General features: G+C 48.1%; 1 protein-coding gene across 1 annotated transcript; it reads left to right on the top strand.

Annotated features, from left to right (window-relative positions):
- Positions 1 to 7,536: 7,536 nt before the first annotated feature.
- On the top strand, positions 7,537 to 12,282 carry Gal3st3 (galactose-3-O-sulfotransferase 3). Its single transcript, XM_042054419.1, has 2 exons — positions 7,537 to 7,604; positions 10,622 to 12,282. The coding sequence occupies exons 1-2, from the start codon at positions 7,537 to 7,539 to the stop codon at positions 11,793 to 11,795; spliced, it is 1,242 nt and encodes a 413-aa protein (XP_041910353.1). The 3' UTR covers positions 11,796 to 12,282.
- The last annotated feature ends 11,083 nt before the right edge of the window (positions 12,283 to 23,365 follow it).

The following is a 23,365-nucleotide window of genomic DNA, read 5'->3' on the forward strand; positions in this document are numbered from 1 at the left end:
CAAGCCACCTGCCTCAGCTTCCTAAGCTATGAGCACACCCATAGCCCTGTCTCACTTTTAGGTCTTCCCTTCCTTTTATTCCTACTTCCATTCCCAAAACAGGAGCAAGAACTTGATCTTTTTCTGTCACTCAGCACTCAGCATCCAGCAGGCATCTAATAGTTACAACAATAATGATTACTGAAAGGGGGGGAAATATCTAACTATGGGATTTTATCTTCTTGTAGGGAAAAACAAACAAAAACCTATTCAGGACCTTTCCTGGGGCTGGGGCGAGACACCATGACCCTTGCTGTCCAGCATCACTTTCCCCACTAGTCCTGCCCTCTTAATAAGTCTGTTTGTTTCTGTGTGTGATGAATAAGGGAGGACACAAATGGTCTCATTCCCACCCACACACTTCAGATCTTCTCTTCCTAGTCACCTCCATTTCACCAGCTGTCCCCACAGGAGAAGTAATTGGAAAGGTGGGGGGCGGGGCACACAAGATGCAGAAAAGGTGAGGTTTGAGAGAGACAAAAGAAAGTGGGGGGTGCGGGGGACGAGGACACTGGCTCTCATTCTCTTCACCCATATCCGAACTTGGGCCCTTTCCCCTTGAGTACCACCACACCCTAGGCCACTGGGAGGACGGGGATCATAGTCAGAAAGGACAGTACTAAATCAAGAACAGTGGTAGCCTTCCTCTATGCCTGTCAGCCCACTATTTGCAGCCTCTTTCTGCTTCCTGTAACTAGAGAGCCCAGAGCAGGTCATCTGAGGCTGGAGGCCCCAGTGGAGGCTCGACAGGGAGAGGGAGGGTGGGGTCTTTGATTAAGGCAAGATCAACAGAGCAGATGTGTCATTAATATAACTAGGACCAGAAAAAGACACACTAAGCAGGATCTGATTTTTTTTTCCACAATTGTCCTGGGATGCAGATAAGATACCAAACTGTGCAAAGGTACAGACTGAGAGAAAACAGAAGCTGGCATGTCCAAGATTCCCTGACTCTGAAGTCCTTCCCTTCTCCTTGGCAAAGATCCTTACATGATGCCCACTTATTGGCTGTGTGAGAACAGAAGGGACCAATACAGCCCCTTTCAGTACCAGCTTTGGGTGGCTACCCTATTTGAAGATCCTTTCCTTGCCCAGAATGAAGAGGACCAGCCCATGCCAGCCCCAGAACCAACTGTGGGCTCATGGCATCTAATGTGGCTTTAGGAGATGCTACTGTCAGATACCCACAAGTAGCTCTCTCAAATAGAGCTGTTACAAAGAAATAGCAGCCAATTTCAGTGCTGACAGTAACAGGACTCAGGAAGTTTCCTCCTGACTCCAGGATGGAGTAACAGTAGAAACCAGAAATAAACTGGAGTTTTTGGTTCCAGTGCAAGAGACCCTAGACCTGGTAATAACTCTGGTCAGAAGTAGGACCTTGGAGTCCTGCAGGCAAGACATTAGGTGAATTCCTAGGAGCTGCCTCAGGAGAGCTGAGGGACAAGCTAGAAGGGAAGAGAACCAGACAGGGCTAGTGGTGGGAAGTAGAGGGGAAGAGAGAGGAAATAGTGGCTGCAAGTGTACCTGAACCTCTAACTCAGCCTCAAGACGCTGCAGTGACCAACAGGACCCAGTAGTGCTAGAATGTTGAAATTTTACTGATACCTTCCCAGCCTCGGTTTTCATGTCTGATGGAGAAAGTGTGTTGAGCACAATGGTGCTGCATGCTCTACAAGATTGCAGGGGGAAGATCCAAAGATGCCAATATCACCGGAAAGTGCTCAGCAGCAGCAGGCAAGCTACAGGGTCCCCCTCCCCTTGCTGCTTCTCCTTTTCCCCCTCCCCTGAGCCTCCAGGCCCCCGCCCCCGCCCCGCCTCCGGTGCGAGATGGGGGGCGGGCGGCAGGCAGAGCTGAGCTGTGCTGAGCGGACAGACACAGACGCTGCCACCTGATCCCATCCAGGCGCAGCAAGGCAAGCTACCGGCACAGGCGTTCACGGCCCCGTTATCTTCAGACCCGGGCAGATTTCAGGAAAAGGAGCCCAGAGGAGTGGAGGGTAGCCCCTTACCCAAGTTGGAGACAGAGCCTGCCTGCGTGAGTACTGCAGTAGCCAGCCGGGGCTGGAGGAAACAAGGGTGCACTGCAAAGGGGATGAGAGCCTGGGCAGTTGCAAAAGATTATCTTGGGGGCCTAGTGCCAAGAGAGCTTGAGGGGGTGGCACGGCACCCTCAGGAAGCAAGGAAGGGGATGAATCTGGCCTATTCCCTATAGTGACCAGATCTCTAGGAGCGATTGGGAGGAAATGTGGGGCGCAGTGGGGGTGGGAGTGGGTAGTGATGGAGAAAGGAGAATGAAGAGAATTCAGAGGCATGGATAAAAGCGGGGGTGGATAACAGAGAGCAGAGACTGGGAAAACCTGGTGCAGCGGGAAAGGGATGGAAAGATATTCAGTCTCTTAGGCCCTATTGTTTTATCCTCTCGGCCCTTTTCTCTTGGGGTCCTGTGTGATCTGGGATATGCCATGCCCCAAGTCAGGTTAAAACTCCACATCACTGAGAGGACAGATCCCAATGGTCCAGGCCTCTGAGCCACTTCTCCAAGGACATCAGCATCAGCCCTGGAGCTCTGAGGGGAGATGAGAAAGAGATCATATGGGAGAAGGGTGGACATCTGGGTTAGTTTTCAAAGCTCTAGCTGGCAATACCATTTCTTCTTTGGTTCCCCAGGGAAAAGAAAGCAATTTACAAAACTGGGCAGCAGCCTGAGGTAGATTGCACTGACTAAAATTAGCGCTGCTATTCTGATAAGGCTGGCACCCTGACCTGCTGGGGAGGTGAGGGAACCATAGAAAAAACACTGGAGATAGAGACTAGGTGAAGCCTCTCTGGGCAGCAGCCAGCGGTTGCCAATTCACTTCAGCCTCAAGACCAGAGGAAAACTCAGCCCAGGGATCCCCTCCAGGCCTCACTGCTAAGTCCTCCACAACAGAAATGACCTGGCCCAGGGAAGGCAGGCCTGCCTGCTCCAGTATCCAAGTCCTACTATCTCTCTGGACCTGCAATGGTTTCTCTGGCTGAGTGTCCATATACAGGATACATGGTTCTTGCTTTCAAATACCTGAATGTCTGTCATGAGGAAAATCTGCCTCGTGATCCAAAAAGTGGCACCTGCTACAGCACAGAGTAGGAGACAAAAGGGCAGTCAAGCCTAGGAGAATGTCACAAGGCAGGGTGACCAGTCCTTACAGCCCTGGAGAGGTCCTTGGGATTGTGGGCAAGAATGGACTAGGCTGTATCTGGAGGTGATAAGCAGGCTATCATTGCCAGTGGCCAAAATCCCTGGTGTTCCCATTCCTGGGGAGTGGTGCCTAGGGAATTCCTATACTGATGAAGGCCGGTTCCCATTGCAGACCTTAGATAGCACACTGGCTGGCTCCCCAGATCCAAGCTTTGTAGTCAGTGGATAAAGTCCTGTTAGTAGAATGGATGGGGTACCAGGCAGCACCCCCATTCCCCATGACTATGAAAAGACCCATGTGGCTCCCCGTACACTGGCCTCCTTGGCTGACTCAGACTCCTCTGAGAAATAAGGTGGTTTCAGCATGTTTAAGAGAGAAATAGACTTGCCCTCTAATTATCTCTTGGGAAACCATCTGGTCACCAAGTTCTCCAAGCAAGACTTGTGACAGAGAGAAACTTTGAATCCTCAAAGGCCCAAGAACTTGACTTCCTCCTACTGGAGATGAACCCTGCTCTGCCTCAGAAATCCCCAAAGTTAGGGAGGACCTAGGCTGCCTCTGCTGTGTCCTTGGTTGCCCTCTGTGGCCAGACCCTTGGCTCTCTCAGCTCTAAGATGATTACTGTCTCCCAGACTGGTGGAAGAAATTGGAAGATGGGACCTGGAGATAAGGGGAACTGTAAACAGGACATCTTTCCACCTAGATAGATTTATGGGTAATCTGGGATTTACAGGGGAGGGGGCACAAAAGAGAGAAACTGTAAGCCAAGCCCAGAGCCAGCGTTAGCTCATCCCTCCTGGGACCAGGTGTCCTAGTTCCAGATCCATGCATATTCTCCTAAGACTCCACACCCTCCTTCCCTTCCAGGAGAGTAGTGTGAGGCCTGATGCGGAGTCTGAACCCGCAAGACACTCAGGAGTAAAACAGACCCACTCTGGCCTGGGACAGGCATGGCTGCAGGAGCTAATGTTGAACCTGAACTGCCAACGCATTCTTGAAAAGAAAGAAAGCCTATACAGAAACCAAGCCCTTCTCTTGCCTCTCTCCCTCTTCTGCCCTAGAATGAAGGCTTATCTCCTGCTGGAATCCTCAGAGATGTATCTTTATTCCCCTATCCCTGCCCCGGCCGGACGATGGTGGCGTACACCTTTAATCCCAGCACTCGGGAGGCAGAGGCAGGCGGATCTCCGTGAGTTCGAGACCAGCCTGGTCTACAGAGCTAGTTCCAGGACAGGCTCCAAAACCACAAAGAAACCCTGTCTCGAAAAACCCCCCAAAAAAAAAAGAAAGAAAGAAAGAAAGAAAGAAAACCCTATCCCTGCCCCATTCCACCCCATTCCTTTGCCTTGGCCAAGCACCTGCACCAGTCAGTTGATGGAGTCACCTTTCTGGATGTCTGGATATCGAATCCAGACAGGGTTAAAGTCCTTTCCCTATGGATATAGTTCCAGGCCCTTAAGGCAGTGAGACAAGCAGGAGGGCTCAGAGCGCAGAAGCATGCAGAATTATCAGACCAGGCAGGGATGAAAAATAAGGTTTCCTTAAATTATTTTTTTATGTGCATGGGAGTTTTGCCTACATGTATATCTGTGCACCATGTGCATGCTTTGTACCTGCAGAGTCTAGAAGAGGGTGTCAGATCTCCTGGAACTGGAGTTACACAAAGTTGTGTGCCACAATATGGATGCTAAAAATCAAACCTGGATTCTCTGGAAGAGCAGCCAGTGCTCCTAACTACTGGGCCATCTCTCTAGCTTGAACAAATCAGTTTTGAATGGGAATAGCTCATATAAAGTTACACCTTTAATCTCAGCATTCAGGAAGCAGAGGCAGGTGGATCTCTGAGTTTGAAGTCATCCTGGAATCCTGGACTGCATAGCAAGCTTCAGACCAGTCAGGATTATCAAAGTAAGACCCATCTGTCTTTTAAAAAATTGAAATAAGAGTAGCTTTGAGTTCCCAGTCTGCTATAAGTGGCTGTGTGACGATGAACAAGTGACCATCATCACTTAGCACCCCATTTCATCACTGGCTTAGTGGGAGATACCTGTGTGGTATTAGGAGATAGTCATAATATAGCAGGCCTGTAGCACTAATCCAACTGAAGGAGATGAGGGTTGGCTGTTTCTGAGTTTATTCTCAGGGAACTCTGGACCACCCCTTAGCTCAAAGCGTCAGATGATGAGTCCTGAAAGAGAGAAGATCTTAGACTGAGACTTGTGTCCTGAGCCACAGGTTATTGCTAATGGCAGACCTGCAGAGCTAGATTCAAATGACAGAGACAAGTTAGACACAGTCAGAGAGGTAAACACACAGGGCTCAAGAGACAGAACAGCTTTAGTCTTGATGGCTGGACACATCCCAGACCTGTAATTCCACCCAACACGAGTTTATCTGGACAGTGAGGTGATAGGGTCTTGGTGATGGAGGTGGAATTCGATATACTCTGGCATCTCTGGTCACCCCACTCATTTAAGCTCTCTTTTGCCGAAGTCCTACTAAGCTTGGAGCATAGCTCCTCTGCCCACTGCAAACCTGTCTGTTTCCTTGTTTTGCCAGGCTTTTCAGGAACACTGGCCCTGCTACCAGAGCCCCAGGACCCCCCATGAGTGCTGGTAAAGGAAGTCCTGGATAGTGAAGCCCTGGCTGGTCCAGGAGTGAGCACTCCAGCATGCCACCCATCCTCCAGCGCCTGCAACAGTCCACCACGATGATGAGCCGCAGGAAATTCCTCCTACTGGTACTAGGGTGCAGCACCATAAGCCTCCTCATCCACCAGGGGTCGCAGCTCAGTTGGTAAGTGGGGAGATCTCAGTGAGGGGGTACGGATGGCCCCATAGGAGGAACTGTAGTTCTCTGGGCTTTCCTCCTTGCCTGTAATCCAAAAGTATTTTCCATACATATCCTCTAGAGCAGTGGTTCTCAACCTCCCTAATGCTGCGACCCTTTAATAGTCCCTCATGTTGTGGGGACCTCCAAGTATAAAATTACTGTTGCTACTTCATAACTGTAAATTTGCTACTGTTATGAATCATAATGTGACTACCCATGTTTTCCAGTGGTCTTAGGTGAACCCTGTGAAAGGGTCGTTTGACCCCCCAGGCTGAGAATCACTGCTCTAGAGCCAGCCGGGCTCTGACTGGACTCTGTAAGAGTGAGTGAATTGCTCAGGCACAGAATCATTATCCAAGATTTGACTCTAGCCTGAGTCTTTCCTACAGCATCACAGCTGAATGCTTCCTCAAAGGCACCAAAAGCATTTTCTGTTGCTTCATTCTTCTGAGACAGGGTCTCTCTTTGTAGCCCTTTTTATTTATTTTATTTTATTTATTTTTTTTTTTTTGGGTGCAGATTGCTTATCTTCATAGCTCTTTTTAAAGCTCTCTTTTGCAACCGAAAAGCTCCTCCTGGAACTCTTTAGATCAGGCTCATCTCAAACTCAAAGACTGGCCTGCCTCTGCCTCTTTAGAGCTGGGATTAAAGGCACGCACCACTATACCTACCTGCCCTTGAGCTCCTGATCCTCCCACCTCCATCTCCAGAGTGCTGGGATACAGGTGTGTACTACCACACCTAGACACCAAGTTTATGAAGTGCTAGAGATCAAACCCATGGCAACAAGAATGCTAGGCTAGTATTCTACCAACTGCCCTAAATCCTAAATCCTGCAAACAATTTCCTAGTCCATTACTTAGGGCATAGGCCTCCATTTCTAAGATCATGCCCTCACCTATACAATGTGTGAGCCTCTGGTCATTCCAATAGAGGGCACCAAACAATAAGAATTGGTGCTGGGCGCACACTTTTTATTCCCAGCACTCAGGAGGCAGGCGGATTTCTGTGAGTTTGAGGCCAGCCTGGTCTACAGAACTAGTGTCAGGACAGGTTCCAGAGCTACACAGAGAAACCCTGTCTCAAAAATAAAATTTAAAAAAAATTAAAAAAAAAAAAGAGCCGGGCGGTGGTGGCGCACGCCTTTAATCCCAGCACTCGGGAGGCAGAGGCAGGCGGATCTCTGTGAGTTCGAGACCAGCCTGGTCTACAAGAGCTAGTTCCAGGACAGGCTCCAAAGCCACAGAGAAACCCTGTCTCGAAAAACAAAAAAAAAAAAAAAAAAAAAAAAAAAGAATTGGTCTGTTCCTGATACCCTGTGTAAACCACCAAATCCCTAGATGTTTCAAGGTGTCAATTTCCCCTGTATTCCTGAGAATAGTATAAACAGACCCAGTGTCACTTGCCAAAGGATTTGCTGGTTTTATAGACGATGTTTGTATAGACATTATCCTGAGCCTAAACCAGCTACACACAGGAAATCCCCATGGTGTTCTCAACCTGCTTAGAGCTGCCCTTGTCACTTGATGCTTGGACAGTACAGAAGAATAAGGAGTGAGTCAAAGCCTTTCCCCATCTGATAGGTAACCAGTAATTCCAAACGTCCTTGCTTCAGGATCAAAGAACAGAGGTGAAAATGCCATCAGGGCTATACTTAGGTTTAAAATGATACCTTAGCACACAGCAAAAGCTCAAGAAATGCACACATAAATAAATGAATAGGTCTCCAAAGACCTTAATAGAAACATGTAACAAGAACAACCAATGTATTGCTGCAAAGTTTGATGTTAATCCCCACACACCGAAAGGGATGAACTAGTTAAAGAAGAGAAATGAGAACAAAGACAGAAAAAGATTTGGTGACTGAGTCCTCAATTTCTATACACTTAAAGTAAGATCCCTCAAGGATCTCCAAGGACTGTTGGCCCTTACAGTATTTCTACATTTAAAATTTACCTTAGGCCAGTGGAGGTAGTTCACAACTTTAATCTCAGCACTCAGGAGGCAGAGGTAAGTGGATCTCTGAGGTTGACGCCAGCCTGGTCTACAAATCAAGTTCCAGGATACCCAAGGTTACACAGAGACACAGAGAAACCCTGCCTCTGGAAAAAAAAATTATATTAGATATAGCCAGGCACGGTGATGGTGATACATACCTTTGATCTCAGCACTTGGGAGGCTGAAGCAGGGGGATCTCTTTAAATTCAAGGCCAGTCCATTCTACACAGCAAGTTCCAAGACAGCCAAGGCTACATAGTGAAACTGTCTCAAAACACTTTAACCTTAAAACTTAGCAAAGAGGACTGGAGGGATGGCATAGAGGTTAAGAGCACAGGCTGCTCTTCCAGAGGTCCCAAGTTAAATTCCCAGCAACCACATAGTGGCTCACAACCATCTATAATGGGTCTGATGCCCTCTTGTGGCATGCAGACAGAACACTGTATATAAATAAATCTTAAAAAAATAAAAAATAAAAACTTAGCAGAGAAGCTAGGTGTTAGGGAAGCAGGCCTGTAATTCCTGCACTCAGAAGGCTGAGGCAGGAGGATCACAAATTCAAAAGCAGACTGAGCAACACAGCCTCTGCTGGCTTGCCTGGGTTACAGACTAATTCCTACTCCTCTTCTTCTTCCTTCTTCCTCTTTTTTCCTTTTGGTTTTTTTTTAATATGGTAACATTTAGAAATTTTATTTTTTATTTATTTTTTTTAATTAAAAATTTCCACCTCCTCTCCTCCTCCCTCCTTTTGGTTTTTTGAGACAAGGTTTCTCTGTAGCCTTAGAACCTGTCCTGGAACTAGCTCTTGTAGACCAGGCTGGCCTTGAACTCACAGATATCCACCTGCCTCTGTCTCCCAAGAGAAAATGGAGATGGCTCAGCAGGTGAAAGTGTTTTCCAAGTGAACTTGATGCCAGGAGTTCCAGCCACAGATCCCAAGCTTGCCAAAGGGCACATGTGATGACTCACATTTTGAATCCCACAACTTTTTTCTTTCTTTCTTTCTTGTTAATACACGGTATCTCTATGTAGCCTGGCTGTCCTGGAACTATGTATTCCAGGATTGCCTCTAACTCACTGAGATCTGCCAGCCTCTGCCTTGAGAATGGGATTAAAGTGTACACCACCACTGCCTGGATAATCCCAGAAATTTTTTTCTTAATATATAATTTTTTTATGTTCATTAATGTTTTGCCTGCATGTATGTCTGTGTGAGGCTGTCAGAAGCTTGGAACTGGAGTTACAGGCAGTTGTGAGCCACCATGTGGATGCTGGGAATTGAACCCGGGTTCTCTGGAAGCTCCCAACCACTGAGCCATCTCTCCAGCTTCGAATCCCAGAACTCCTAAGGAGATATGGGAGATGGAGACAAGAGAATCAGCAAGAAGGGCATAGTCCAACTAACCTGACCTACTCAGTAGAGACAGACACAAGAGTCTTAGCCTCAACAAGGTAGAAAGAACAAATTCCAAAACTGTCATCTGCTCTCCACATGCATGCAATAGTACATGTGTATGTGTACACACACGCTCGTGCTAAATAAATAAAAATTAAAAAACCAAGTCCACAAAGCAGCTACTGAAAACAAAAAACATTTATTCTCTTTCCATTTATTTGAGTCATGAATCCAAATGTGGCTAAGAACTCCTGATTCCAGGTCTTTTGTAGGTTTTCAGTTAAGGTGTCTTCCAGAGAATCTTTTCTGAAAGACTGACTGAAAGGGATCTGAAAAAGTTCAGATAGTTTGCAGACTTTAGTTCTTCAAGCAGGCTGATGGAGTCGGTTCTCAAGTTTCTTTGAGACTGTCATCATATGGTTTCTACCTAACTGCCCATGGTCTGCCTGCCTCCTTCTAATAAAAATTATCCTAGCTGGACAGTGTTGGTGCAGTCCTTTAATCCCAGCTCTCAGGAAGCAGAGGCAGGCAGATCTCTGTGAGTTCGAGGCCAGCTTGGTCTCCAGCGCAAGTTCCAGGACGGCCAGGGCTACACACAGAGAAACCCTGTCTTGAAAATCTAAAAAAATAAAATAAAATAAAATAAAATAAAATAGCCCGGTGGTGGTGGTGGTGGTGGTGGTGCAGGCCTTTAATCCCAGCACTCAGAAGTGGAGGTGGGCCAATCTCTGAGCTACAGGTTGGCCTCGAATTTACAGAGATCCACCTGCCTCTGCTTCTCAAGGGGTGGAATTAAAGGCACCATCAAGGCACCACCACACTCCCCAGTTTACTACCCCCTCGCTCTTTCCCTCCCTCCCAAAAAACCTTTATTTGTATTGTAAATGGGCTAGTTTCCATGCAGTGCCATATAAAGCCAGAAGAGGGCATTGAGTCCTACAAGATTGGAGTTAACAACAATTGCGACCAAGTGGGTCCTGGGAATTGAACCCGGGTCCTCTTGAAGGGGTAGCAAGTGTTCATTCATAGGGCCCATCTTACAGGTTACCTGCCACTTGACTTCTCCTATCGCAGAATAAAGCCCAGGTCGGTCCACTTTTGCACACTGGCCACACTTGGTCCCCACAAATTGCCGCACCCCTGCATTTTCTCCTCTCACACACCCTGGCCCTTGCAGGTACCCCAAGCTGTTCCCTCTGAGCTGCCCGCCTCTGCAAGAATCGCCACCCCGTGCCAAGCACACGGCAGTGGCCTTCCTGAAGACTCACAAGACAGCGGGTACCACGGTGCAGAACATCCTGTTCCGCTTCGCCGAGCGCCACAACCTCACCGTGGCCCTGCCTCACCCGAGCTGCGAGCACCAGTTCTGCTACCCGCGCAACTTCTCGGCGCACTTCGTGCACCCGGCCACGCGGCCCCCGCACATGCTGGCCAGCCACCTGCGCTTCGACCGCGCCGAGCTCGAGCGCCTCATGCCGCCCGACACCGTCTACGTCACCATCCTGCGCGAGCCCGCCGCCATGTTCGAGTCGCTCTTCAGCTACTACAACCAGTACTGCCCGGCCTTCCGGCGCGTGCCCAACGCGTCGCTCGAGGCCTTCCTGCGCGCGCCCGAGGCCTACTACCGTCCCGGTGAGCACTTCGCCATGTTTGCGCACAACACGCTGGCCTACGACCTGGGAGGCGACAACGAGCGCAGCCCTCGCGACGACGCGGCCTACCTGGCGGGCCTCATCCGCCAGGTGGAGGAGGTCTTCTCGCTCGTCATGATCGCCGAGTACTTCGACGAGTCGCTCGTCCTGCTGCGGCGTCTGCTGGCCTGGGACCTGGACGACGTGCTCTACGCCAAGCTCAACGCGCGCGCCGCCACCTCACGCCTGGCCACCATCCCCGAGGCGCTGGCCCGGGCCGCGCGCGCCTGGAACGCGCTCGACGCGGGCCTCTACGACCACTTCAACGCCACCTTCTGGCGCCGCGTGGCGCGCGCTGGCCGCGCATGCGTGGAGCGCGAGGCGCGCGAGTTGCGGGAGGCCCGCCAGCGCCTGCTGCGCCGGTGCTTCGGCGACGAACCGGTGCTGCGACCCGCCGCCCAGATCCGCACCAAGCAGCTGCAGCCCTGGCAGCCTAGCCGCAAAGTGGACATCATGGGCTACGACCTGCCTGGCGGTGGCGGTGCCAGCCCTACCACGGAGGCCTGCCTCAAGCTTGCTATGCCTGAGGTGCAATATTCAAACTATCTGTTGCGGAAGCAGAAGCGCCGAGGTGGTGTGCGATCGAAGCCAGAACCGGTCCTGGATAACCCTCCCCCTCGGCCCATCCGAGCACTGCCCCGCATCCCCCAGGCTACCTGAGTTCTGTCAGCCTCCCGTACTCAGGGCTTGCTCCATTCGGGCCCTTTTATTCCCCACGGGCTTGAGCCCTGTGTCCAAATGAGGTGCATCTATCTGCATCTGAGCCTGCCACCCCAGTGTCGCCTGAACCCCACTTTCTGGGATGGCATTGATGGGCCACCCATTCCTCCTTCCCAACTGGTTGGTGACTTTGACAAGAGATCCAAGGGCGTTCCAATACTGCCCACCCTGCCTTTTTCTGGGGACTGAGCACCCCACCTGTCTTTTCAGGGGCTGAGCCCCCACCTGTGTGAAGTGGATGACCACACACCCCAGAGAGGGCCTGAGGCCTGGGAAAACGCCCGTGCTTCTTGTCAGCACCTGAGCATATGTTCTTCCCAAGGCTGCAGAGGTCCCCCACTGTCTTCCAGGTTCTACCTTCCCTAGACACCTAAGCTGCTCCCAGTCACCCAAAACCAAGAGTTCTTGGGTTGGGCTTTCTGTTTGGTTCTTCTTCCTCCACTTCTTCTTTTTTAATAAAATAACTTTAAATTATGCTTGGTGTGTATCGGTAATTGAAAGCTAGACTCTCCGGGTTTGAGGATGAGGCAGATCCTTGAGAGATGCTGTGACTGAACCCAGACTACATCAAGCTCCTGCTGCCCTTTCCAGAGCTCCACACCCTTTCTCAGTCCTTTGACCTGGCACCCACAGCCTTCTGAGCCCCACTTATTTGACCAAATGCCTCTATTCATTCACTTCAACCACATTTCCCTAGCATCAAATTTGGGAACGCAGATGAACAGGGAAGATAGGGCCTCAAACCTCAAGGAGCTCCTAGGGACTGAGTCAGAAGCAAACCTGGGATTGCCACACGGTATTGACAGGTTGAGAGCAGGGTCACTTTCAGACAAGGGGTGGGGCTTAACTCCAGTGTTACCTCCCCCTGGAAGACCTTGACTTCTCCACTGGACGTTCCCTTCCATAGAAGCTCTGACAGGACTAAATGCCTTTAGTCCCAGCACTGACTGGCAAGTGTTTGAATTTGAAAGCAGCTTGGCCTACATAGTTCTAGGCTAGTCAGAGCTATATAGTGAGACCCTGTCACCCAAACCAAACAAAAAGAGAACTAGGAATTCTGTTGCTTTCTCTAGAGCTACCTTGAAGTAGCTAGGCAAGTAACAAAACAGCAGCTCACAGGGCCTACTCTCTTAGAGCTTTGCTTGAATTGACTGGTGAGAGAAACACTACTTCCCACATGATGGAACTGTGCCTAGGCTCAACGATCGTGCCACACAGCTTGAAAGCCAGGATTTGAACCCAAACCCTGTAGCTTCAGTACCTGCCCACATGTTCAGTGTCCAGTGTCACTCAAATATTGAAGGTCACATGCCACAGGTTGACCCTTTGGGCCTTCTCCCAAAAGATGGAAAGGAAGACTCTACTATCAGCTTTTATTTCTCAATGAGACAATGGTTGGCTTGTTTGGGCAAGGGAGGTGGTAGTGGTTGGTTGGCAAGCTTCATGAAACTCCATCTATTATCTGTTTACTCTTAGTATAACAAAATACCTGAGACTCCATAGCATATGAAGGGAGAAATCTCTTTTGGCTCAGAGTTCTGGAGGCTCAGAGCATGGCTCCAGCCTCTGCTTAGCTTCGGGTGAGGGCCTCATGGCCGAAGAACATGTATAGGAGGACAAAAGAGGAAAAAAAAGAAACAATATGGCACACTCTCACAGAAATTAATTCAATCCCCAAGAACAAGAGAGCACACACCCAGCCCAGTCGCCTCTCAGAGCCTCCCTCCCTCCTCTCGGCAGTTATAGACCAAATGTCAACACAAGGTTTGGAGGGGCCCAACAGTGTGATGACCACAGCACTTTGAGTTTGAAAGGCCCTGTTTCTGTAGCACCCTCTTTTCATCAGTAGAACTCTGGAAGGAGCAATAATTTGTGTCATGCAATGCTATAATTAGGTTTCCGCTGATAAGCAGCAATAAAGTATTGTACTAGACTCAAGGCCATCCATCAAGACAGGTGTCTTCTGGTCCCCAGGCCTAGAAAGCACTCACTGTTCTACCACCTTCCTGTAGCTCCAGCCTTCGGTCATGCCTCTGCAATGAATATCTTTTGTCTTGCCCTTGGTTGCTGTAGAAAATTCAGATGTGTTCGGGGCTGGAGAGATGGCTCAGTGGTCAAGAGCACTGGTTGCTCTTCCAGAGGACCTGGGTTCAGTTCCCAGCACCCACAACTGTCTGTACCTCCAGTTCCAGGGGATCTGACACCTTCACAGCAATGTACATAAAATAAACTTAAAAAAAGAAGAAAATGCAGACTTGCCTTGTATCTACCTTGACGGGCCTCTCCTGTGCTCCCTGGCCCCTGGGCATGGCCTCATTTATATGGTCCAAGTTCAACAAAGTACAACTCTGGATTCAAAAATACTTGGGTCCAGCCGGGCGGTGGTGGCGCATGCCTTTAATCCCAGCACTCGGGAGGCAGAGGCAGGCGGATCTCTGTGAGTTCGAGACCAGCCTGGTCTACAAGAGCTAGTTCCAGGACAGGCTCCAAAGCCACAGAGAAACCCTGTCTCAAAAAACCAAAAAAAAAAAAAAATACTTGGGTCCAGAGACCAATGCCACTCTTGAGCACTAGAAGAGGGTTCTTCTGTCTGACTTGGGGCAGAGGCTCTAGACCTTGATCCAAACAGTTGTAGTGCTATCTAGACCCAGGAGGCAGGCTGTCTCTTGGATCTCCAGTGTCTTCCAGCAAGATTTCTTATATAACATGCATTTGGTTTGTGGACAAATGTGTGGACTACTTCTTGTAATTCTGGAGTGTAGCATTGGCAAATGTGGCCTGCTGCAAGACTGTCACCCTGAGGTCTGGAGCAGGTGTAGAAATAGTCCCCAGTGTGAGTGGCAATGCATCTGATTTGTACAGCAGTTGCCATCAGTGCTCCGAAGCTCAAAGCTGGCTTTGTCTCCTGCTAGCTACATACTTTGAAACTGGTCTTCGAGCCCCATTTTGCCCCCTGTAAGGTCAAGTTTCCTAAATGGAACTCTAGGAACAGTGGCCAGTCTGCTGAAGCTCCCTCAAAGTGGCCCATCTGCTTTTTGTTATTATGTTGGTTTTTGGGCTTTTTTAAATATTTATTTATTTATTATATATACAATATTCTGTCTACATGTATATCTGCAGGCCAGAAAAGGGCACCAGACTTCATTATAGATGGTTGTGAGCCACCATGTGGTTGCTGGGAATTGAACTCAGGACCTTTGAAAGAGCAGGCAATGTTCTTAACCGCGGAGCCATCTCCCCAGCCCCGGATTTTGGTTTTTGAAGACGGGGTTTCTCTGTATAGCCCTGACTGTCCTGGAACTTGCATTGTAGATCAGGCTGGCCTCAAAGACACAGAGATCTGTCTGCCTCTGCCTCCTGAGTGCTGGGATTAAAGGTGTGCATCACCACCATTCAGCTGCCCTGTCTGGTTTTATCAGAGTTTCCCTAATGTAATTACTCTATACATGGTATATGCCATAGGTTGGCATATCCTATAAGAATTGTTCAGCCAGGTATGGTGGAACATGCCTGTATCCCAACACCCAGGAAAAAGAGGAAAGAGGATTGCAGAGCTGAGGACATCTTCAGTTACTTAATGAGTTCAAAACTAGCTTGGACTACATGAGATTCTGTCTTTTAAAAAGAAAAAAAAAGTTTTTAGCTGATAGAAGAAAGCATTTGAGGAAGAATGCCATTGTCTGCTTTGTCCAAAGACAGCATCAGCCTGGATTTTCACAACTACGGAAGAGTGTGCAGAGTGTGCAGGACACCAATGGGAGAACAAGATTGCATTCAGGAGAGGCTCTTTGGAGGAGGTACAGACAGCTGAGAAGGGACAGTAGAAGGTACTTCAGACAGAGGGAACAGCCGCACAGACACTTGGTGTGAGAAAGGCTGGCCATCTGTGAGACAGGGGTACTGGATGCTATACTAAGGGACTATTGGGAAGAGGTGTAAAAACACAGTTAAAGAGAAAGTCCTTGAAGGCTACATCCTTAAGCCTTTCCCTTTCTTTGTTTCATGTCTTGGCCATGAAATAAATAGCTCACATTCCTGCCGAGATGTGCTGCCTCACCACAAACCAGGCATGGTGGCTCACACCTTTAATACCAGCACTCTGGAGGCAGAAGCAGGCAGATCTCTGAGTTCGAGGCCAGCCTGGGCTACAGAGTGAGAGCACTTTCTACATTTCCAGAGGACCATGGCTCTGTCCCAGTACCCACATGGCAGTTCACACAATCTGTAACAGTAATTCCCTCTTCTGACCTCCACCAGCACACACATACATACAGGCTAAACACTCATAAAATAAATAAATAGTAAAAAGGCATGATGGAATGGTAGCTGTTTATTAATTCCAGGGAGGCACAGGAAGGCAGATCTCCCTGAGTTTGAGGCCACCTTGTCACAGAGTGAGCTTGTACATATATACATAAACATACACACATACACACACACACACACACACACACACAATGATCAAAGATCAGGACTGGAGAGATGGCTCAGCGGTTAAGAGCACTTGACTGCTCTTCCAGAGGTCCTGAGTGTAGGGGAATGTGGTACAGTAGTGGTATTGGGATATTCTGACTTATCAGGAAGCCAGTTTATACTTAGAGCCGCAATAGGACAGCTCTGGAGGCTGGAGCTGCAATGGGACAGCTCAGACCTGGAGGAAAGGTGTCCTGACTATTGGGAAGCCAGGCTACCTGAAGCTGGGGTGCGGTGGGGGATGGTCTCCCCGCAGGATATGGGGATCCTGCTCCTCTCCTGGAGAGCCATTAAAGCTGAGTTCTACTCTGCTCCCTTACGGAGGAGCGTCCAGGCAGAGCTATCGGCTTCTTCTCCTGCCCAAGATGTTTCTTCTGCTAACACTCTGCTCTGGGAAGCCCCCAGCAGAAATGTAGCAATCTCTCCAGCTCCTTCGAAAAGTTGTTACTTTTCCTCTGCTAGCCTTTGCTCAGCCCCCCATAAGAAGCATCCTAGCAAGATTCTTCTGTTCTGCTCTGCCTTGCTGAGGACAGCTAGGAAGCGTCTCAGCAAGGTCAGCTAGGAAGCGTCTCAGCAAGGTTTTTCAGCTCTGTTCCTTAAGGGACGTCCCAGCCAGGTTCTTCTTCTCTGCACCGGCCAATGAATGAAGGTCGTCACCCAAGACTCTTTTGAGAAAGAGACTTATTTGGGAAGCAGGAGCCCAGGAGAGTGGCTGTCTCTGCTCTCAATTGAAGGGGTGGAGAGGCTTATATACGGGTTCTTTTTTTTTTTTTTTTTTTTTTTTGGTTTTTTTTTCGAGACAGGGTTTCCCTGTAGTTTCTAGAGCCTGTCCTGGAACTAGCTCTTGTAGACCAGGCTGGCCTCGAACTCAGAGATCTGCCTGCCTCTGCCTCCAGAGTGCTGGGATTAAAGGCGTGCGCCACCACTGCCCAGCTATATATACGGGTTCTTAGGGGCTGAGTTTTCCCAGGGAGGAAAGGGATTGGTTAATTATTTTCCCTGCTCAGGGATTGGTCAATTTAGCTGGTCAGTTTAGGAGCAGAGATGGCTCTGACTTCATAGCCAAACTGTGTTGCTTTCACTGGTCCTTTTTAGCTTTTTGACTCTAATCTTAGGATCAGGGCATATTTCTTTCCCTGGCTCTAATTCCAGGGACAAAGTGTGTTTCTTTGACACTAGTTTCAGAGCCAGGGCACATGTCTTTAGTTCTGAGTTCAGAGATAAAGAGGTTTCTTTCCCTGGCCCAAGCCTCAAATGCATAAAGATATTTTTTTTCTCTGACTCTGGGTTCAGAGTCAGGGTGCTCAGTGATTGGTTGATTTCCTGCCCCAGTTGTCCCCTTTACTCTACACTGAGTTCAATTCCCAGCACCCATATAATGGCTCATGCCCATCTGTGGTGGGATTAGATTCCTTTTTCTGGTGTTCATAAAGACAGAGCTCTCATATACATGAATAAATAACTTTTTTTAAAGTTAAAAAGGACCTGGCACCTGATGGCATCAGAGGACACACACACACCCTAACCCCATCCACACTAACATTCGCGAAGCCAGGGCTGACCAGGAGCAAGAGGAAGCAGTTGGGAACATAAAGCGCTCCTGATGGTGGTGGCGCATTCAGGTGGCCTTTTTGTGGCCTGGGAACAGGAAGCATGCCTGCTGGTTTCGCTGTCCCTCCCACGCAGCTGGCCAGAGCTTGTGGGCTCCCGAGTGGTCGGTGGATGCAGAGTTATTTGCAAGGGGAACCATGCTGGGAAGTGTTGCCCCCGACCCTCGTGTTTCCAGGAGGATCCTGGAGAGAAAACCAGCCAGCCAGCCAGGTGGCCACAAGCTTCGACGCTCCAGCCTGTCTTGTGAGGGCTAACCCCCCGGAGTGCGTCATGGATGCAGCCACCACCCTGCTGCTGCTCCCTGGAGCCGGGACCTGATCCCCACCCTGCACAGCGGAGGTGTGGACCTTAGAGTGAGGAGGAGAAAAGTGACCCGCAAGAGCTGCCCCAGCGCTGGAGAGGTACGTCTACGGAGGCTTTGGCTAGATCAGTATAAAAAAAAAAAAAAAAAAAAAAAAAAAAAAAAAAAAAAAGATGTTACTAAAAATAATTGGAACGAGTTTGGCCTTTAATTTCAGCACTTAAGAGGTAGAAACAGAGGATCTCTGAGTTCGAGACCAGCTTGGTCTATATAGGGAGTTACTGGGCTACATAGTGAAACCCTGTCTCTAAGTAAATAAGTAAATTTAAAACTAATAATATTTAGAGCCGGCTGGAGAAATGACTCAGCAGCAAAGAGCCCTGACTGCTCTCCGAGTGGACCTGGAATAGATTCCCAGCACCCACATGGTGGCTCACAAAGGTCTGTAACTCCAGGAAACCTGATGCCCCCTTTTGGCTTCAACTGGCACCAGGCACACAAGTGGTGTACAAACACATACAGGCTAAAGACCCATACACGTTAAATTAAAAATTGGAACCTATGTTGACAATAAATAACCAGACCAGCTCAAGAACAACAGATATAATTTAATAATTGAAAAAGGGGGAACTCACGCTACAAGAATGGAAGATCCGAAATCCAAAATGGTCCAGCAAGCACCGCGTAGAGAGAGCGCGCACCTATCTACCCCTGTTTTTCTACATGGGCTCCAGGCAGCCACACCCTAGCCAGATTTGATTGGCTGAGCTTCCCCATCAAACCTAAATCATAAAGAAGAAAGTGAAAGAGATTCAGATAAAAGATGGAGTGAATTCTGAACCCTCAAAATGAAAAAGTTAAAATGGAGAGCTGAAATTGTTGCCAGTTCTTCAAGACACATGTAAATTGAAACAAGGCTAACAGTTTTAAAACTCTGAAAGGCCAGTTAATTGGATTTAACATATTGAGCAAGAATAAGAGGTGAAGATGGGCGGCGGTGGCGCACGCCTTTAATCCCAGCACTAGGGAGGCAGAGGCAGGCGGATCTCTGAGTTCGAGGCCAGTCTGAACTACAGGGTGAATTCCAGGACAGCCAGGGTTGTTACCCAGAGAAACCCTGTCTCATGTGTATTAGTGTATCCGCACACATAGCAGGCTGTCTCTACTGCCAAAGCATCATCACTGTCGCCAGGTACCTTTCCTCTGTCAGCCATGGGGTATGTGCACCCCTTTTGGTTTGTTTGTTTGTTTAGCTTTGCTTTGCCTTTAGAGACAGGATTTCTCCGTGTAACAGCCCTGGCTGTCCTGGAACTCTCTCTGTAGACCAGGCTGGCCTCGAACTCACAGAGATCCGCCTGCCTCTGCCTCCAGAGTGCTGGGATTAAAGATGTGCACCACCACTGCCTTGCCATGTGCACCTCTTAAAAGTGCTCGCCAAAGCACAGCTCACTCTCTTGTCTCTTTTCTCTCTTGCATTTTCGTTCCTCTCTTGACTCTTTCTCCTCTCCAACTCTCTTCTTTTTCTTATTTCTCTGCCTGTCTCTCTCATGTTCCCACTCTGACAGGGTCTTTCACTCGTTCACCCCTCCCTCTTGCACTAACTCTGTTGCACGTGCTGTGTTTGCTTAGTGGCATACCTTGGCGGGCCAACCAAAAGGTACCTCGGTCTTTTTTATTCATCATTACAGCTGAAAACACACACATTACACCGTTGTGTTCTGGAACTGTGTAATTCGTGATAGACACCTCCACCATGCTCATGAAGAGACAACAGGAGTAAAGTCAGCAGCTCAAAAGACACTCGTCAAGTCTCCCTGAGAAGTGACTGAGAGTGTATCTTCATTCCGTCCTCAGCATCTGAGACTGCTTCCTTTAGATAGTGTCTAGGTCACCTGCTTCCACTTCCACCAGCAAAAGAGAAAAAGGGAAAAACGCAAGCTTACTGCTTCACTGAGTAAGCAATCCATCCTCCCGAAAGTGATCATATTTACACCATGGTTTAGGTCCTGTAATCTAGAACATTGAGCATCTTCTATTCTGTTGTGCCTACTTTCACTGATATTTGCCTTGAGGCAGAAGAGATGCCCCAGTAAGAGCAATGGTGGCTCCTCCAGAGGAGCCAGGTTTGACTCCCAGCACCTGGAGCTTCAGTTCCAGAGAATCGGTCGCCCTCTTCTGGCCTCTATGGGCACTGCATACACATGGGGAACAAAAATACATGCAGGCAAAACATTCACATATATGAAAGAAAGGAAGGAAAGAAGGGGAAGGAGAAAGAAGGAAGGAAAGAAGGAAGAAAAGAATAGATGCCCCCGGGACTAGACAGATGGCTCAGTGGTTCAGAGCACATGCTGCTCTTGCGAGGACCTGAGTTCAATTCTCAGCTTTCATGTGATGGCTCACAATCATCCTAACTCCAGTTTCAGGGTCTCCAACGCTCTCTTCTGACTTCCACAGGCACCAGGCATGTACATGGTACACATACATACTTGAAGATAAAACATTCATATACATAAAATTTAATAATCTTTTTTAAAACTAAAATGTTTGTCTCTAATGATAGTCTTTATCTTGGAAGGTCTACTTCAGTCCTGGTCTCAGGCAGAACTTCTATTTATTTATTTATTTATTTATTATTTGTTTGTTTGTTTGTTTATTGGTATCTTCTCTGTGTAGCCTTGGCTGTCCTTACACTCACTCTGTAGACCAGGCTGGCCTTGAATTTACAGAGATCTACCTGCCTCTGCCTTTGATTGCTGGGATTACAGGCTTGTACCACCACCACCTGGCCTCAGGCATAACTTCGCAGGCAGATTTACGTGTTACAAATCTTTGAGACAGATGTTAAGTAGGAAGTACTGAAAAGCGTATAATGGAACTCTCAACTGAAAATTCCAGCGTCAAAAACAATTTTGCCAACTTCCCCCGTGTTTCTGCAGCTGCTTTGTTAGTGCACTGTTTCTGCTCACGGCTCTTTTCACTGCATTTATGGCAGCCAGACAATCTAGCTGGAATCCTTCCACAAACCAGGCTTTGGTTTACTTGCTATTCCTAGGAACTTTTGCAAGAGATGTTTTTGCTTGAGTTATTGTTATTTTGCCTTTCAGACACTTCAAGTTTAATCAGATTGTTGGAAGTTTTTAAAATAAATGTGTGTGTGTGTGTGTGTGTGTGTATGCACACACCAACGTACAACAGAGGAAGTCAGAAAAAGACATTCGATCTCTGGAACCGAAGTTTCAGGCAGTGATCCACCGAGTGAGTTCCGGGACCTGAACCCAGGTTCTCTGCAAGGGCCTAAGTGTTCTTAACCCTTTAACCATCGCTACAGCCCCATATTGTTGAATCTTTTATTTCCATCTTTTACCTGAAACTGCCCATATCCTTAAATCCACCCAGATCTGGATACTTGTCTCCTTTCCACTTCATTTATATTTGAAATCATCCACTAGTCCTTCAAGTTATTTTGTCTTTCCTTACTTTAAAGAGTCTTATCTGACAAACTGTCCTATGAGTAAAATCTTTAACATCTTCAGAATATCCAGCTCAAGCTTCCTGCCCCCACTCACAGTGTCGCGAGCTTATTGTTCAGTTTACGACAGGAGTATATTTCTGAAATTTGGTGTGCTGTGTTGTGACTGAGAAACCTGTCCTTCGATCGCTTTAAGTGAAGTGACTACGACTATTGGAAAGCAATTTAAACTTTTAGTAGTCGCTCCTAAGGTTTTGAGCTTTTTACTGAGTGTGGGACATTTGAAGTTGTTTGTTTTATATTTCTGTATTAGCACAAGCACTTCAGGACAAGGAGCTGTTGTAATTTAACAGTAATGTGTTTGACAAGCTGAAGCTGGACAGACTTGGAGAGACTCTCTGTTAAGAAATTGTCTCCATCTTATTGGCCTGTGGGGAAGGCATTTTCTTGATTGCTAGGGATGGCCCCGTCTATTGTAGACAATATATTCCCTAGGTAGGTAGGACCCTAGGTAGGTAAGCCTGGACCAAATCTAGGGGAAGATTTTTTTTTCTCTATAATACAGTTTCACTAGGTAGCCCAAGTTGGCCTCAAATTCATGGTCCTCCTTGCTGGTGGGTGTCACAGATGTGTTCATGACTTCCTTGCTGGTAGGTGTCACAGGTGTGTTCATGACTTCCTTGCTGAAGGGTGTCACATCTGTGTTCACGTCTTTCTTGCTGGTGGGTGTCACAGGGTGTTTATGACTTTCTTGCTGGAGGGTGTTACAGGTGTGTTCATGACTTCCTTGCTGGAGGGTATGCAGGTGTGTGCCACAAAATAGCCCACTCATATCAACAACATACATCCACTCAGGGTTTCTTCCTCTTCCCACACCTTCTACGTTAAGATGCTGAATACAGCAACCTAAATCCAAGCCAGCTTCTGTAGAGTCTCCTGGTTCTTCCTCCCATCTCTCCATGGGAGCCCAGGAATTACAGACACCTGTGTTGCTTTGTCCAGCTTTTAAGTAGGTTCTAGGGATATGAATTCAGGTTCATCAGGCTTAGACAGCAAGAGTTTTACCCATGATGCCACTAACTTTTTCTTGGTACAATTTTGTCGTTGCTTTGCTGGGTCACCTTGAGCTTCGGTTTTCTGTACCTTTGGGCTTTTTGAGACTTGTTTGTTTGTTTGTTTGTTTGGTTGGTTGGTTGGTTGGTTTTTCGAGACAGGGTTTCTCTGTAGCTTTGGAGCCTGTCCTGGACCTAGCTCTTGTAGACCAGGCTGGTCTCGAACTCACAGAGATCCACCTGCCTCTGCCTCCCGAGTGCTGGGATTAAAGGCGTGCGCCACCACCGCCCGGCTGTTTGTTTGTTTTTTGAGACAAAGTTTTGGTGTGTAGCTTTGGTTAACTTGGAACTCAATGTGTAGATCAGAGTGGCATTGAACTCACAGAGATTTGCCTGCTTCTGCCTCTGTACTAGGATGGCAGGTCCACATCACCATAACCAGCTTGGTTTTCTTTTTTTACAATAAATAGGTTAGACACAATAATTCCTTTTCATTTTTGTTTGTTTTGTTTTGTTTAGACACAATAATTCTTGACTCTGAATAATAAGTCCAAAAGGAGTCCTCATTGGTAAAATGAGGCCTAAGCATGTTGGTGACATC

The sequence above is a fragment of the Arvicola amphibius genome, chromosome 1, assembly GCF_903992535.2.
Source record: "Arvicola amphibius chromosome 1, mArvAmp1.2, whole genome shotgun sequence".
NCBI lineage: Eukaryota > Metazoa > Chordata > Mammalia > Rodentia > Cricetidae > Arvicola > Arvicola amphibius.